The following is an 18,109-nucleotide window of genomic DNA, read 5'->3' on the forward strand; positions in this document are numbered from 1 at the left end:
AGCAGGCCTGCTACTTAACATAACAGAGAGAGAGAGAGAGGGGGGGGGGGGAGAGAGAGGGGGGGGGGGCAGGAAACGAGAGGGAGGACAGGGACAATAACACATATCTAGAGTGTCACTCACATTTAAAAAAGAGTCTCTTCCTTCATAAAGCAGCTTTGTGAGTCCAGTTTACTCTCAGGAGACACTCAGCGGTGCATATTTAGAGACACTGTGTGTGGGGGGGGGGTATGTATATCCGGCTCTCCCGTTCTCTGGTTTATTTTTTATTAGAGCCAAACAATAAACAGACAAGTTGTTATCGTAAATGAAGCCACAGAGCCTGTTACACAAACAAGAACCTGCACTCGGTCAGACATGTTTGAAGCATTAAAGATGTGATATAATCAGAGGTCATATTTAAATGCATGACAACATAAAATTGTTACTTGGCTGATTTTGACAAACATTTTTTATAAATTCTGCCTCATTATGGAGAGATTCATATTTCAAGTTCCATCAGTAAGTTGGTGGTCAACCGTGCTGCCAGCCAGTCTGGTCAAAGCTAACACACAGAACAGCATTCCCTCTGTGGACGGTATGCTCACAATGAAAGACAGAAGTTAAACGAATCAAACGTGGAAACCAACTCGTGACAGTTAAAACAGTGTTGAATACCAATGAGTTTGAAGCGATGCTCACCGAGCTAAAGCACAGATTCAGGAGCAGTTAACTTATCGTAAAATGGAGTTATAGCTTCGTTTATAATGATCTGTATTTGAATATTAACAGATTCTCCGGCGTGTTCACACTTGTAACCAACTTAAAAGAGAGTCAGGTGCTTATTGGTGCAGTTAAACATGTGGACCAGCGTGAACTAGCATGGCGAGGATAAACTAGTGACAGTTAAACTCTTCTGCAGCTGAAACATCGCCAACAGGTTTTACGAACGCGTGGAAGCAGATGTCCACCGTCAGCCACACTTCGTAACGGTGACACACCACAGAGGAAGAATGCAGATATGCCACGTATTGACTTCTCAGGGGCAGCAGTTATTTTTAAGCCCGAGTGCATACCAGGCAAGCAACCGCTCGGTGGAGAGAACCCGTCAATGCACCCGCACTAAAACAAGAGAGCAGTGGTCTTGCATAGCACTTTTATTCAACGTCAGACAAACATCTCAGATATTCTGCAGACTTTAAAAAAAACAACTATTTCACAGAGAAGGACAGTCATCCCATGAGAGTGGGAGTGCGTCGTCACATTTCCCTGCTAGTCGCGGTATAAATAAGAGGAGAAGGGAACACCAAGGGTCATCTTTCACAGCAACACACTGCAGGAGAGAAAACAATATGAGAAACATGACGCCGCTGAGACAGTGTGACAGCTAATCGAAATGAAAGAGCAGAGATCAGATTAAAACATTAAACAGTCAGCGCACACGTTCGGTGAAGTCATTTCCAGTCTGCCTGAAGATTTCTCTTTTTACGAGCACAAGGGAACATTCAGGCGACGCCAGACGGTGAATAGAGCTGCTGAACCGTGGGCCGAGCGGCGTCGGGTCCATTTCATGTGTAGTCATGCGAGCACAATAAACTAGCTCCACACACCCCCCCCCCCCATTACATGGTGACCTCTGTCAGAATGCATTTGGCAGCCGCGTGTCGCCAGCAGAGGCACGCAGACAGAGTTCTACTTCTGGGTGCAGTTTTAAATGGACCGACGTCTTAATGGACATTTAGCGTCATTAGACTTCCACTGCCCAGTGTTGCACACACTGAAGGACAGAGCAATGATTAGAAGGCTGCTGCTGCCTCTGGGACATCATTAGTATCACGAGATATAAAGGAGGTAATTGAAGGTGAACTGTTCCTTGTACTTCCAGCGTTCTCACTGCTGCAAATATTTCCATACCACTAAAAGCCTCGACAGAGTCACACCGAGGTTCTTACACGACTGTTGCATTAAAATGACTCATAACACAACTACAGCTGCAGGATAATCTAGTTCTGCAGTGCTCGTCATTAACATGCTGAGCACTGTTCGGTGTGGTCGTTCAGCTTGTGCTCCGCGTTGAATCAGTAACAGCTGATGGTCACAAACGACCGAGCACAAAGACATTGTACCAGCAATAAGCAATACTCACCACACACACACACACACACACACACGGAGAAGTTAGATCTTGAATCCAAGCGCCCGCATGCAGTCTTTGTGCGCCTCAATCAGGACCGTGCAGCTTTCCTCTCCCTTCTCAATGATGCTGGAGGAAAAACAGACACGGAGGCGTCAAGAAACAGTTGTAACATTTAACGAGTAAAGAGTTTGCATCTCCGTACAGGCGCTCACCAAACGTCCCGGACTTTCTTTGTCTCTGGACAAGCACAGCATGCTTTGAGTGGCTTCTTCTGCTCAGCGGCCGGCTCCATGCAGGCAGCAGACACGGTGGACATCTTCAAACGGATCTAAAAATAAAAAAAACAGTTTAATTATCTCACGTGCAGACTTCATGTAGCGCAGCACCTTTGCTCAGCTCATACGTCTAACTTTGCATTTTTCATAATCATTTTGGAAAAAAAAAAAAAACAAGTTCTGTGAAAAGATAGGAGACTGAAAAAAAAGAAAAAAAGCTACCCCAGGGGGGTCCAACCCACATTTAAAAAAATAAAGGGGGAACACTCAACTGAGAAGCTGGGACGAGGTAATGTTTAGCATGTTTTAAATATTAAAATATTGTTTTTTTACATAGTAAGCTTATGCAGATCACTCTCAACAGTAGTCGATGCTTTGTTTAAGAGCATATTGCATGTATATATTATAACGTTAGCTAACGCTGAAAGGCAGCTGGACTGATGTAACGTTAGCTTCAATGACAGGTCTCACACACACACACACACACACACTATTAATTTATTAAAAAAGGGGATAATACTTACAATTGAGAAGATGGGCCGAGGGAATATTTAGCATTTTTTTTTAAATATTAAATGTATAAAAACATATTTTTTTACATCGAAAGATTAACCCCAAGTCATTGAAAATTGAGTCGTTGTTTGAGTCACAACAATACGCAGTTTAAAGACATCTCCTCGTTTAAATGTGATTAAAAACGTTACAACGTCCACGTCTCAAACACATCGATTACTCTCAGAAGCAGTCGATGATTTGTGGACGACTTCGATCTGTTTGACGGGCATATTGCTCATGTTATAACGTTACAGAAGCACCACGTGCCTCGCTGTGTTGTGCTTTTACCAGCGTTAGCTAACAGTTTGGAGACATTGCGTCACACAAACGTCAGCTAGCTAACAGAAACAGTTCGTTGTCGGTGTCATGGCGGGTGAATGACACAACTGAAACGTAGTGTAACAGTTAAAAACGCCGGCCGGCTGATGGGTTATCCTACGTTATGTAACTTACTTGAATGGAGGCTGGTGGTGAGGAAAGAGTCGCTTCACCTTCAGAGAGAAACCAACGCGGATGGAGCAGAGTCACGTGGTCGGGATTTATGCAGATTCTTGTGCGGAGGATTCTGGGAAATTGAGTGTTGTGTAACAATGGCAGGAAATGACGTGTAAGTAGCCGAGCAAACAGTTTGATAATCAGAGACCAGAGCATCTGTTAATATACTGTACATTTATTAAATGTATATTTTTATATTTCTTAGGACTATTGTGTTTTTAGCGAGCTAGTCCTTTCATTATCTGTCAAACTCTCATTTTCTTTCCTTTTTAACGTTTAATGTCAAACATAAAGGACAAATCAATTCTTAAAATGACAGCTTTATTATGAACAAACATCAGATGATTTATATTTCCAACATGGTGCAACATTGACATTACTGTATTTTAATTGGTGAAATTGGGATGAATCAAGCAAAGTTCGGCTGGCAATTAAAAACAGTGACTGTAAGTGGTGGTAATATAATTTAGAATAAACTAAATAACAAGCAAGTGTGTTATTACTATTCACACTACCAGGAATAACCACAACACAATAAAGTTGAACAAATAACTTCAGACCAAAATATGGTTCAATGACACCATTTTTATTTTGAGGTTTACGTGAGTTATTTGTGCTGAAAATATGTGGAGCAAGTTCTGCTCAATATCCATTTCCCCCCAATTACAGTTTGAAAGTGAAGCTATTCGAGTTGACATCGCAAGTTCCCGTTTTTCAGGCTGAAAACAAACCAAAAAATAAGATGTGACTCTAAATGGACCATAATGTACTAAATGAACATCATGCTGTATTGAAGAAGACTTGAAACTAGAGATTGAGACATAAACTCATGTTTACAATGTTTACTGAGGGAATAAATCAAGAGAGAAGTAGAGTCATTTTCTATAGACTTCTATACAAAGTATAAAAAGTTCAACCGAGAGTAGAAGTAAGTTGGTTTTGTAAACATAGATATGATACAATGTGGGATTAAAACATGTTAAACCTCCTTTTGCCACATTGTCTCCTTCAGCAAAGTGTGATTTCACATTCAAGCCATCAGCCTCATCATCACCATTATCTTCCTCAAGGCAGTTAGAGTGGAATCCTTTTGTTGCGCAGTAACGTCATCATCGTCATGGTCTTCATCAGCCAGGACAGCTGATGATGGAGGAGGCTGAAGGAGGAAGGCACTGCTACGACGTTTGAACGTGAGTCGGATCATTTAACTGTTCGGCGTCATTGTTTCCTGCTCTAACTTCTGTCTCAGTCTGTGGAGAAGTACCATGAATATGCACAAAACTATTGACGTTTTAGCTTCCATTTATATTTAGCTGTGAAATGATTCTCTAGCTCAGTGTTATTGTTTAGTTGTGTAGCTTTTCCACGATTACACAGGTCAATACACCAGAATAACAGGATCACTGTGAAAGGGCTGCAACCTAATCACAGTTTAATACGTGTTATTTTCAGTTTTCAATAATATGTATTTTATTCATCTAACAATCCCAACGGAATTCACTTCACAATGATGTAATGATTTAAAATCGAGAAAAACTGAAAAAACTCACATTTGCATTCAGTATGGAACTTGTACGTTGTACACGTCCTAAGAGATAAAGTACAATATGAGTCTGAAAGTACATCAGCCTGCAGAATATTGCTGTTTTTCTGCACGCTCACCTGCTTTGGCAGATATTAACTTCTGGGGACGAAGATACACTTCAGTGGTGGAGTTTCATGAGAGGAAAGGTGTTTATTTTCTGTCCTACAACACATGAAGAAGAGTGTTTTCACATGTCTGCTGGCTCTACAGTACGGCAGCACAGCGGAGTCTCTTGTTCTGGTTGGAGGGCCAGCTGTGCGCTAGATAAATGAGCAAGTCAGCATATTATTCATTCTGCTCGGCACCGCGTGTTAGACATCCTCCTCCGTGTGAAACATACTTTGCTGCAGTCTCCGCTGCGCTCTCCACAGAATCCATATTGTGTCGCACCAATGCGAGTGGTGTTGAGATGCCCTTGAGGTGTTGGTTTTAATATTAGCTGATAAATTGGCAACTTGTGAAACAATCCAGTGAACGTCTTCTCTCTCTGGGATCTCAAGCTGCTTATCGGACTGTAAACAACGAGCCGCTGACTAAACCAAACCCCCAGATATACAGATATACAGCCCCAAGTAGCGCTTCTTTCTCATGCTTAAAGATCACCACATCTTATTGTAGTTTCCAAAAAAAGGTTGTTTTTGAAGGCAATGAAAAACATTTTGTCATCTTTTTGGGGGGATTTGGTTGCTAGCTGGATTTAATGCTCAACAGTTATTTAAAGAATAGGTTTGACATCAAACTATTTCCTAAACGTCTTAATCCCGTGAAAACACTCCGTCAAAACGATTCAACTCTGAACTGAAAGGCTGCCGGTACGTGATAGATAAGTGCAGAAAACCCACTTCTAGTGTTTCCTGTATCTCTCTACACGTCAAACATTGTTTGTTGAATAAAAAATAATCCCGTCCAATATCCCTCACAATATTCGACACATCTCATGCACTGAGCTGCCACTGCATGACCCCTCATTCATCCCTCCGTCCTGTCATTTCCATCTCCTTTGTGTTTCAACCGTTGCTTTACTGTAATCCTGACAAACCTTCCAAGAATAGTATGAATCTTCTACTTCGCAGTCCGTGAAATGAAATATTCTGGCTTCTGTTTGTTGTTTTGTTACATATGTGAAATGTGCAAATAAACAACACGGCGTATGTGCAGCATCAGGTGACAGTACAGTGTTTAATTACATCCCCGGCTGCAAGAGATGGCCCGTCCTCAACTTGTCCTTGCACTCGCTGCCAGATGTCGAGTTCACGTGACAATAACTGCGATGCCCATTTTACACACACACACACACACACACACAGACACACACACACACACACACACACACACACACACAGACACACACACACATGCCATTGTCTTCAGTATTAATGTGAGCTGGACCTACCCTCTTGACATGGCTTGATTCATGTGGGGATGAGACACAGATACTGAATAGTTGATGAGCTGGGTAGAAAAAGAAAAGAAGTGGAGAGACTGGGTGAGGGCAGAAATAGAGAGAGAGAGAGAGAGAGAGAGAGAGAGAGAGAGAGAGAGAGGGAGGGAGGGAGGGAGTAGAAAGGCGGGTATCTGGCTTCGCTCCACAGCTCCAATAAGCACTGAGGTTTTGGAGCCCTTGATGGAAAATTACCTTGTGACCAAGAGGGGAGGTCAGGACCAGCATCCTCAGACTCCACTTATCCTCAGCAGCAGCAGCAGCAGCAGCAGCAGCAGCAGCAGCAGCAGCAGCAGAGGGAGGATGGACTGCGCGTTCGGCTGATCGGAGGAGGGAGGACCGAAGTCGGGTCATGGAGAAACTAAAAGGTCCCGCCGCCAGATGCACCACGGCCACCTGTGGATGGAGAGCCCTGCTTCTCCCGCAGCTGAACAGGCAGTCGCTGTACGTGTACGGCAGCGAGATGGCCGTGGAGCAGGAGTGCAGGCGGCAGCTGCAGAGCGGAGTCTTTGTCATCCACCCATTCAGCCTCATGAGGTATTTAATATATCTGATAGATTCAGGTCAGTCCTGTGGAGACACCAACTCCGCTTTTAGTCTCACCGGCTCTTTCAAAGTTGTCCAGTTTCTGCAAGTTTCTGCCTGTTTCTTTGCTTGTTTTTGCATCATGGATTAAGAGTATTATCTTCTTTTGTTTATTCATATTACAGCTGTAAATGTCAGGGGATTCATTGATTAATCAGTTGATAGAAAGATAATCTGCAACTATTATTATCGTTGATTTTATTTTTTGAAGGGAAACATCTTTGAGTTCCAGTTTCTCCAGTTGACTGATTTGCTGTTTCTTCTTTGTTTTTCTTCGTTGTTTAGGTTTTGGGATGTTTAGTTAAAACCAGCATGTTAATGACGTCACGTTGAGACTTTTTATAAACTTTTTAAAGATGAATCAATAAAATAATCATCAGATTAGTCAGTGAGTTGCAGCCCCACTCCGTAACATGCTTGTTGCATTACTCATAATTAAGAACAAGCATGTATTAATTATGATAATGATTTGTTTTGCACTTTTGCAAACATAAAAAGAGAAAAATAAAAAAGTTATGCAGCATAATTAGCATAAAATACAAAGAGCAAGTAAACATTAAATCAAAACAAACTGATAATCGGTAAAGGAGAATAAAAAAGATTTCCACTCTTTAAATTCTAGTTTTGTGAAGAAACTTTTAAGATGATACCCGAGGATTAAAAAGGACAAAAGCCCGATGGATCTGAGCTTCTGTAAGCATCTGGTTCTGCATTATTCATGCGGTATTGTTATTATTGGCTTGTAAGGTGATCCGAGGGAGGGAAACAGAGAGGCGATCAGAGAGCAGTTACTTGAGGAGATGTGCAGCTACAGCATCACAGTATTTAGTGAGGGACTTTCCCGCCACAATCCAAACATGGGCAACAGGATCTCAGACTCCCTGTTCTGTTCTTGTGTGATCTTCTCCTGCAGGAGTTACTACATCATGTGCATGATGGCCATCACGTTCCTCAACCTGATCGGGATTCCCATGGAGATCGCGTTCCTGGACAGAAACAGCGGGCTGGCGTGGGAAGGATTCAACGTGTTTTCAGACACGCTGTTCCTGATAGACGTGGCTCTGAATTTCCGTATGGGCATCATCACAGAGGACAGCGAGGTGAGAGCGCCTTCGCTCTACAATCTGGGAGACTATAATCCACGAGCACGTACAATCCATCTCATCTGTAATCTACTCAACACACGAAAAGGCTAGATTAACAAAACTCCCCCACCCTCCTCTTCAGCTCCTGGGCATTGGTGAAACTGGCACCTGCTGTTTGATTTTATAACAGGGATTATAAACGAGAAGTATAACATTTCCAATTAAGTGTTATGCACTTCACATCCTGTTTTGTTTTCATCTGCTCGCTTCAGAGTCTTTAATTATACATCTGGTTCGCCTCATCCATCCTCATCCATCCTCATCCTCATCCATCTTCATCCATCTTCATCCATCTTCATCCATCCTCATCCATCCTCATCCTCATCCATCTTCATCCATCCTCATCCATCCTCATCCATCCTCATCCTCATCCATCCTCATCCATCTTCATCCTCATTCATCCTCATCCATCTTCATCCATCCTCATCCATCCTCAACCTCATCCATCTTCATCCATCCTCATCCTCATCCATCCTCATCCATCTTCATCCATCCTCATCTTCATCCATCCTCATCCATCTTCATCCATCCTCATCCATCCTCATCCTCATCCATCCTCATCCATCCTCATCCTCATTCATCCTCATCCATCTTCATCCATCTTCATCCATCCTCATCCTCATCCATCCTCATCCATCTTCATCCATCCTCATCCTCATCCATCCTCATCCATCTTCATCCATCCTCATCCTCATCCATCCTCATCCATCCTCATCCATCCTCATCCATCCTCATCCATCCTCATCCTCATCCATCCTCATCCATCTTCATCCATCCTCATCCATCTTCATCCATCCTCATCCATCCTCATCCATCCTCATCCATATTCATCCATCCTCATCTATCCTCATCCATCTTCATCCATCCTCATCCTCATCCATCCTCATCCATCCTCATCCATCCTCATCCATCCTCATCCATCCTCATCCATCCTCATCCATATTCATCCATCATCATCCATCCTCATCCTCATCCATCCTCATCCATATTCATCCATCCTCATCCATCCTCATCCATCCCCATCCATCCTCATCCATCCTCATCCATCCTCATCCTCATCCATCCTCATCCATCCTCATCCATCCTCATCCTCATCCATCCTCATCCATCCTCATCCATCCTCATCCTCATCCATCCTCATCCATCCTCATCCATCCTCATCCTCATCCATCCTCATCCATCCTCATCTATCCTCATCCATCCTCATCCTCATCCTCATCTATCCTCATCCATCCTCATCTATCCTCATCCATCCTCATCCTCATCCTCATCCATCCTCATCCTCATCCATCCTCTGCTCCGTCCTCATCCATCCTCATCCATCCTCATCTATCCTCATCCATCCTCATCTATCCTCATCCATCCTCATCCTCATCCTCATCCATCCTCATCCGTCCTCATCCATCCTCTGCTCCGTCCTCATCCGTCCTCATCCATCCTCTGCTCCGCCCTCTCTCACAGGAAGCTATTCTGGATCTCAAGCGGATCCGAGTCAGTTACCTGAGGACGTGGTTCATACCGGACGTCATCGCCGCGTTCCCGATCGGCTACATTCTGCTGTTTGCGGTAATAATGAGCAGCTTGTTGAGGCAGAAAATGTGCTGCTGCAGCATTTTGTCACTTCACACAAGCAATTATGCACATTGTTCATGACTGGACATGTTTGAATTAATCTCTGTTTTTTAATATGACCGGGTTGATGGGTTGTAATCCGGGTTCATTATGTTAAGATTTAATCATTGTTTTTCAGAAAGAAGAAAACGATGAGTTTGCTCTCAACGACAGGGTTGCTTGTATTGTTTTCTCTATATTTATGTATATTTATGTAACTGGAATTGTGGTTTCGTATCCAGTAATAAGACATTTTCACTTGTCATAATGAACATGCTGTGTCAGCAGAAAACATTTGTCAGTTCACAAAGAAATATGATGTCCAACTCTAAACAAATCATGGCAAACTTTTCTGACTAGTCGGTTTATTAATTATAATCCAGGTCGATTATATGAACATTTAATTATTGCTTTTCAGAGAGAACAAAACTAATGTCAATCCTTTGCTCCTAGCAACAGCTTTGTTTGGTATTGTTTGCCTCAATGCATGTATTTTATGGAACTGTGATTTTGAATTTGAATAATTCTTTAAAAAAGATACTTACAACTAGTTATACTTCAAGTAAAAGGACATTTTCAATTCATAATGAAGAAGAAGCAGAAAACAGCCAACAGCGTGCTGCATTATTTGTCAGTTCACAAACACAATCATTTGTTTTTACTTTATTTGTTCGTCATGATTTATCAATAGGAACTTCTGTAACACGCAGATTCAACTTAATTGTCACTGCTTGAGTACAAATACAACAAAATGCAGTTTAGTATGTAACCACGAGCAATATTCACATGTCTTTGGGTAATAACAGTGTGATATAAATACTTTAAGATGTATGAAGTAATAATGTAAATAAATAAAAACATCTGTATTTTATCATCCCAGGACTTACATTACCACAACGAAGACAACCCGTCCAAGACCAACAAGATGATGCGGATCCTGATGTTCGTGCGGATCCTCAGCTTGATCCGGCTGGCTCGGGTGTCCCGACTCGTCCGCTTCTTCAACGAAGTGGAGAAAGTAAGTTCGCACGGGAGACAAAAGTCTGCAAAAGCCTTTGAAACTCAACCGCCGCTCTCATGATGACGAGTCTAACTTAGAACGCTCATACGCGTCGTCCTGTGAAACATCGACGCGAGTTTCTCTAAATTCAAGAATAGAGTTGAAGGACACTTCAGACTCTCTTTGATCTTCTCCGCGGTAATCTCGTAACGAAACACGATATATCTTGGAACTAAATCTCGATGTTGCATAATGTATGTCGTCTGTGTCACTCCACGCCTTCAGTCGTCTTCCAGCTGCAGAACTAAATGGTTTTAGTTGTGGAAACTCCACTACAGATGTTTTCCATCCTGATTTGTTTTTAATTTTACGTATTAATCTGTTTACTTCACCAATCCCCAAAAGGCCTCATTGAGCTCCCTGCGTGTTGAGTTCATCTTGGCTCGTTCGTCTCACTTTGGTGCCAGGTCGTGTTTGGTCTTCCAGGTTTTACTTTTGACTCCTTTGGAATCACATGATCCAGCCAACGCAGTCTCCTCTTATAATATAATATACATAATATAACATAACTCTTTGATCTATGAGGTTTTTATTGTTAACAAATCGTGATTTACTGCACTTAGCCAGTGAGAAAACGTGATAACTTGCCTGAAGATGAAGATATTTAGATGTTTTCGATGCACCAGTGTGCACAGCGAGTGAGAGAATATCGCCGTGCGTCTGTGTTTGATCCCCTTACAGTCACATGTCTTCACGTCATCTCTTCCCGACAGGTGTCGAATGCAAACCTGGAGGTGGTCCGCCTCTTCTTCCGCATCTTGTCTCTGTTCATGATGATTTTCCTGCTGTGTCACTGGAACGGCTGCATCCAGTACTTTGTGCCGATGCTGGAGGAGTTTCCCACCGACTGCTGGGTCCGAAAGGAAAACCTGATGGTGAGACGATCTGCAATACACAGAGTGAATGACGTCATGATGGACATTTACACACAAGGATGAGGGTTTATACTTCTCCTCCACTACACCTCAGAGGTACATGTTGTACTTTTTACTGTACTACACCTCAGAGGTACATGTTGTACTTTATACTGTGCTACACCTCAGAGGTACATGTTGTACTTTTTACTGTACTACACCTTAGAGGTACATGTTGTACTTTTTACTGTACTACACCTCAGAGGTACATGTTGTACTTTTTACTGTGCTACACCTCAGAGGTACATGTTGTACTTTTTACTGTACTACACCTCAGAGGTACATGTTGTACTTTTTACTGTACTACACCTCAGAGGTACATGTTGTACTTTTTACTGTACTACACCTCAGAGGTACATGTTGTACTTTTTACTGTACTACACCTCAGAGGTACATGTTGTACTTTATACTGTACTACACCTCAGAGGTACATGTTGTACTTTTTACTGTACTACACCTCAGAGGTACATGTTGTACTTTTTACTGTACTACACCTCAGAGGTACATGTTGTACTTTTTACTGTACTACACCTCAGAGGTACATGTTGTACTTTTTACTGTACTACACCTCAGAGGTACATGTTGTACTTTTTACTGTACTACACCTCAGAGGTACATGTTGTACTTTTTACTGTACTACACCTCAGAGGTACATGTTGTACTTTATACTGTACTACACCTCAGAGGTACATGTTGTACTTTTTACTGTACTACACCTCAGAGGTACATGTTGTACTTTTTACTGTACTACGCCTCACAGGTACATATTGTACTTTTTACTGTACTACACCTCAGAGGTACATATTGTACTTTTTACTGTACTACACCTCAGAGGTACATATTGTACTTTTTTACTGTACTACACCTCAGAGGTACATGTTGTACTTTATACTGTACTACACCTCAGAGGTACATGTTGTACTTTTTACTGTACTACACCTCAGAGGTACATGTTGTACTTTTTACTGTACTACGCCTCACAGGTACATATTGTACTTTTTACTGTACTACACCTCAGAGGTACATATTGTACTTTTTACTGTACTACACCTCAGAGGTACATATTGTACTTTTTACTGTACTACACCTCAGAGGTACATATTGTACTTTTTACTGTACTACACCTCAGAGGTACATGTTGTACTTTTTACTGTGCTACACCTCAGAGGTACATGTTGTACTTTCTACTGTACTACACCTCAGAGGTACATGTTGTACTTATATTGAAGTGTTCCTTCATGTGTTGAGGAATATCCTCCTCCTCCTTCTTTCAGTGTGGTATTCGTACTTGTACTGAATACTTCTTCCATAATGAGGTTCTGTGAATGTTGAAGATGAGTCATCAACTACTTTAGAAATCAAGCAATTGCTGAAATGGTTAAAGGGAATATTGAAACAAAAAGCATGGCGTCGTATTTAAACGTCTCTACCACATGCTGTCGTTGACATTCATGTGAATGTGTGTTGTTGTTGTGAAGCCCCAGACCTGCAGAACGTTGCATTCATTCTGTTTCCTGTCCTCCAGAATGCTACGGTGAGCGTGAAGTACTCCTGGGGAGTTTTCCGAGCTCTCTCCCAGATGATCGCCCTCTCGTACGGCTCCATGGACGCGCCAACAAGTGAGAATTATAGATTTTTCTCTGTCTGCCTCTAAAAACAGCGCAGGTATCACATTCTCCCTCGGATATAAATACCCAGCGGTTCACACTGAACGAGTGCGCGTGTCGGTGTCTTGTTCTCCAGACTATGTGGAAATGTGGATCGTCATGGTCAGCATGGTGTCCGGCTGTCTGATGTACACCGTCCTCGTGGCCAACGCTACGACCATGATCGCCAACACCGACCCGGCCGCCAAGGAGTACAAGAGCAAGGTAAGAAGACACGTCTCAGTACACAGCGGCTACTGTACGCAGGGAAACACACACACGGAGTATTTCAGCATGTCTGGGAAACTTTAATCTAATCTGGGAGAGAGGGAGCATTTCTGTCCGTTTGTTTAGTCTTTTACTAATATGTTTCATGGCTTATTCCTTTATTTCCCTGCATATTTATTCATTTATACAACAATAATAAAAACTAAATATTTCTGTTGATAGGGACATACATTACATTATTTCTTTTTATTTTATTTCTTTGTAATTTTATTTTTTAAAATGTGTTCTTATTTGTTGTATAACTGAACTGCAATATATAGGATATGACCAAGTTGAATTTTTGTGTTTTGTTTTCCTTCCTTTTGTTTCAGTTGATGGGTGTTGTAGGTTGTAGTTATTTTTCTATTTCGTCGATTGTGCAACAACAACATGACACTTTCACACACGCGCTGTCAAATTATTTAAATTTTGTGTTGGAAATATCAATAAACACGGCATAAAGAAAAATCTTAAATAATAAAGACTGTTGGCATCAGGGCCTAACGTCATGAGTCAGTTATTTAGTTCGATAAGATAACATCATCAGCAATCAACGAAAGAGAAGTTATAGTAGAAGAACATAACAGACTGAAGAGAGGAAGTTTTGTAACAGTCGGTTTTCGGCTCAACGCTTCATTTTAAGGATAAAAACGCACACATTTATTGTAAAAGGTGTTCTCTGACAGACCACAATGCACCTGGCTTTGAATCACATCACAGATACATGATTAAAGGTGCAGCTGTGACGCTGTGTGTCGTGTATGAACGTTGATGGGTGGTGGACCCTGAACACATCCCTGTGACCTCCCACAGATGAGCCGTCTGGAGCACTACATGACCTTCATGAAGCTCCCGCCGGAGCTGCAGCTTCGCATCACGAACTACTACCAGGCTCGCTACGGAGGCAAGTGGTTCCAAGAGAAGGACATCATGGACACCGTGTCCTCTGCCCTCAAAGAGGTACAGCTTGGACCTCACTCCTGTTCATTTGTCTTCTTATTTATTTAATAATCGTATATTTTGTTTTTATTTGTTCTCCAGCAAATCCTGATGGTGATGTGCAGCCGGCTGCTCAGAAAAGTGCCAATGTTTCAGACCAGAGAGGAGAACTTCATCAACGCCGTCCTCTTCAAACTGGAGTACGAGGTTTTCCTGGAGGGCGACGCCATCGTCCGGCAGAACGTCCCGGGCGACCGCATGTTCTTCATCGACCACGGCCAGGTCCTCATGGAGACCGACTCCTACGACAGGGAGCTGTGTGACGGGGACTTCTTTGGGGGTGAGTTGGATTCACGCCTGATGAGTGAGAATCTGATTTTCCTCACAGCAATAGAGACGTAAGAGGGGAGACGGAGGTGAAAGAACAACAAGGGAGTCTCACAAATGGTCCACTTTAGAGAGAATACAACACCAGGATGTGTTTTACAACTTTTCTTACAAAGTTTCTACCCAACTAACTGGAAGTCTTATGTTAATGCCGCGAGAGAAATACTAACAAACCAAATCAAAGTCATTTAAAGGGATAGCTGATAGAATGTTTTAAAGATGGGTTATATGAAGTACTAACTCACATTAAAGAAAGACCCCTCTGTCTGAAGTCAGTATCAGTTTAAGCATCATATTTATACTCTCAATCCAGACTCCATTGACAAAAACTGTATTTTGACCTCTCACAGAACACAGGAGTTTCATGTCTACCGTTTGTTTGTGTTGTTGTGTGACTTTAATGCGTTAAATGTTTCGTTCAGATTCACTAAAGTCACACAACAACACAAACACACTGACAGGTGGAGGCAGCATGGAGCAGCATCTCCTGTTGTGAGAGGGTTTATGAGTCTGGTGTGTTTGTAGAGAGCATAGATGACGGCTTCAGTTCCCTCAGAAGGTCTGTCTGACAGCAAAGTGAAGCGGTGAAAACACTCTAAATATAACGTTCACTTGAACAGATTTAGATTCTTTTAGGAGTCTAAAATACGTCCACAGCAGAACATCACTTTGCTCCATCTACTGTAGTAGAACACTGACTGTGGAGAAGAACCTCGTAGAACCAGAACATCACTACTGCCCCTTTCATTGGAAAGATAACCTCTCAGTAACATCTGTTTCACCTGAAGCAAAAGCACAATACACACAACAATGCTGTTCGAGTGTTACATAATGACTTCAATGACAGGAAGAGATAAAAGGTGCTTTACATTTTGAGCTTTCAGAGGGTTTGTTCAACACGTTTATGTACATTAAGCATTAGGGGACTTTTTATGAAGCAGTATCACATTAATAGGTTTCTAATATATATCTAGTTTATTCAGGATAATACTCTGGAGATACTGGGATTAGATCACTGGAGGTTTAACTGTAGGGTGTTGTTAAATTAATAATCATACTGGAGTGTATTAACCTCTGTATTGCGCTATGGAGACATACTTTTAAAAGCAGTAGTTTTATTATTTGTCCAGATTTCTTTTTTAAATATCCACCTTTTTTTCTGCCTACAGCTGTGGTGCTCAAAGCAAGTAAAACAACTGAAACAATGAGCAGTAACGTCTCTTTCTTCTATAAATACTGTCTCTGTAATCCACAAAGCATGAGAATGTTGGGGGAGGCTCTGTGTGGCAGGGCTGTGGATGGTGTGCTGCTGTCTCTCTTTGTGCCAAACTCCATTTAAAAATCTGTCACTTCTCCTCCGGATAATCCTCAGAGCTCTGGACCACAGAACCAGTCCCTGAAAACAGCTGACGGCTCGCTGTGTGGATTACAGTAACGGGGATCATGTGATAGGAAAATATGTTGCTGGACAAATGGAATAAAAGCCATCTGCGTGGCTAGATGTCACAAGAGGAAGGCGATTGAATTTACGCAGTTTGTGAATATAAGAGAGGTAAAAAATAAAGTTGAACCGCAGCGTTTAGGAGCTCAGCAGGCTTCCCGAAACAACTCATCTAAGTCCGGTTGTTTAATTTGGGATTAATTGTCAGATCTCATCCCCGTCGTTCGGGTTTACTCGCTCATTGACCGCGCTCTTGTGGTTCCCTCTGTGTGTGTGTACAACAGAGACATGCGTGCTGACCAAAAGCAAACATCTGGCCACCGTGAAGGCGCTGACCGACTGCCAGTGCTTCTCTCTCTCCTGGCACGACCTCCAGGATGCGCTGGAGGGCTTCCCAGACGTCAGGAAGGATTTAGAGAAGACGGTCGAGCTCGACACGGACGGCGGACTCGTGTAAGACCAAATACAGAACTTTGTTTTCACGAAGAAAGGACAGGAGACGCGGATATTTCCTGGACAGTAAGACTGTGGCTGATTCCTCGTGTGGACACGAGATGGACAGTTTTAATCTGACCGATAATTATTCAGTCATTATAAGTAAAATAAACTGAAGACCTCAACATAGATGGGTCAAACGTTGGGCCTCTACCTCCTTGTTGATGCTGCGATTTAACCTCGACGTTTGGAAACGTTAGTGACGAAAACCAGAAAGATTTGGAAAGTCTTGAGCGGACATTCTGGTTTCATACAACTTTTATTTTTGTAGTTTCATCCATCATTTCTATCAATGAAAACAAAAGACTGAGCAAGAAACACAAGCAGCCAAACAACAAACACACCATGTTTGCTTAATTTATTTCAACAAAGGAAAGCTTTTTACTTTGAAGGTTTTGGGGCGTTTTTTTGCTTCTATTTGATGGTGATAGTGGAAAGAGACAGTAAATGTGGAGTGAGGTGGTCTGTGGTCTGAGGACTCGCTGCTCAGGTCATTTGGGCCCATGTGGTATGAGGCGCCCCAATCTATTGGCTGTTGGGTCGCTCCAATTTGTTAAACTTGAACATGACGGACAGACCCAGTTCATTTCGTTGAAGCATGACTTGCAATACTTACAAATCCATCTGCTGCTTCAGCACCACGGACAGCGTCATTTCGTTAACCCAGGAGGCAACCAACGGTTCTGCTGAGTGAAGCTAAAGCGTCACGTGTTAAAGCTGCATTCTCTCTAATGTCCACCAGGGGGCGACTCCTCTGGTTGTATAGAAGTCTATAGAAGATGACTCTACTTCTCTCTTGATTTATTACCTCAGTAAACATTGTAAACATGAGTTTATGTCTCAATCTCTAGTTTCAAGTCTTCTTCAATACAGCATGATGTTCATTTAGTAACAAAAAAAAAAGCGAGGCAATTTTTGGGGGAAGCGTCGATAGAGAACAGCAGAGCGGCAGCATTTTAGAAAAACTGACCATAGATACTGTACTCACTAAAATCATCAGGAATCATCGTCTTTGTTGAGATGGTTTAAGTCTGGATTAAAGATGCTTAGATAAGACCCAAGTTGTAATAAACTGGGATTTCCCTAAAAGAAGGCTTAAAAAACACATGTACTTAATTTTTATTTTTTTCTAAAATTTATTTGGAAGTAATA

The 18,109-nt window shown here is 42.2% G+C and overlaps 2 protein-coding genes across 3 annotated transcripts; one reads left to right on the forward strand and one right to left on the reverse strand.

The window, feature by feature from the left end:
- Window positions 1-1,121: 1,121 nt before the first annotated feature.
- Window positions 1,122-3,472, reverse strand: cox17 (cytochrome c oxidase copper chaperone COX17). 2 transcript variants are annotated; one of them, XM_079276454.1, is made up of 4 exons: window positions 3,400-3,472; window positions 2,329-2,444; window positions 2,126-2,242; window positions 1,122-1,312 (listed from the first exon to the last, which is right to left on the reverse strand). In XM_079276454.1, exons 2-3 carry the CDS (start codon window positions 2,430-2,432, stop codon window positions 2,158-2,160), a joined length of 189 nt encoding a protein of 62 aa, XP_079132580.1. In that variant the 5' UTR covers window positions 2,433-2,444; window positions 3,400-3,472; the 3' UTR covers window positions 1,122-1,312; window positions 2,126-2,157. The 2 variants fall into 2 exon arrangements, with proteins under 2 accessions (XP_079132580.1, XP_079132581.1); XM_079276455.1 differs by having other exon boundaries at window positions 2,122-2,242.
- Window positions 3,473-6,819: 3,347 nt separating this feature from the next.
- On the forward strand, window positions 6,820-17,026 carry hcn5 (hyperpolarization activated cyclic nucleotide-gated potassium channel 5; the record flags this gene model as incomplete). Its single annotated transcript, XM_079277277.1, has 10 exons — window positions 6,820-7,004; window positions 7,966-8,152; window positions 9,659-9,763; window positions 10,689-10,826; window positions 11,582-11,743; window positions 13,308-13,401; window positions 13,526-13,653; window positions 14,509-14,655; window positions 14,737-14,974; window positions 16,747-17,026. The coding sequence occupies 10 exons, from the start codon at window positions 6,820-6,822 to the stop codon at window positions 16,917-16,919; spliced, it is 1,557 nt and encodes a 518-aa protein (XP_079133403.1). The 3' UTR covers window positions 16,920-17,026.
- Between the last annotated feature and the right edge of the window lie 1,083 nt (window positions 17,027-18,109).

This window comes from Melanostigma gelatinosum (assembly GCF_949748355.1).
Source record: "Melanostigma gelatinosum genome assembly, chromosome: 10".
In the NCBI taxonomy this organism is placed as follows: domain Eukaryota; kingdom Metazoa; phylum Chordata; class Actinopteri; order Perciformes; family Zoarcidae; genus Melanostigma; species Melanostigma gelatinosum.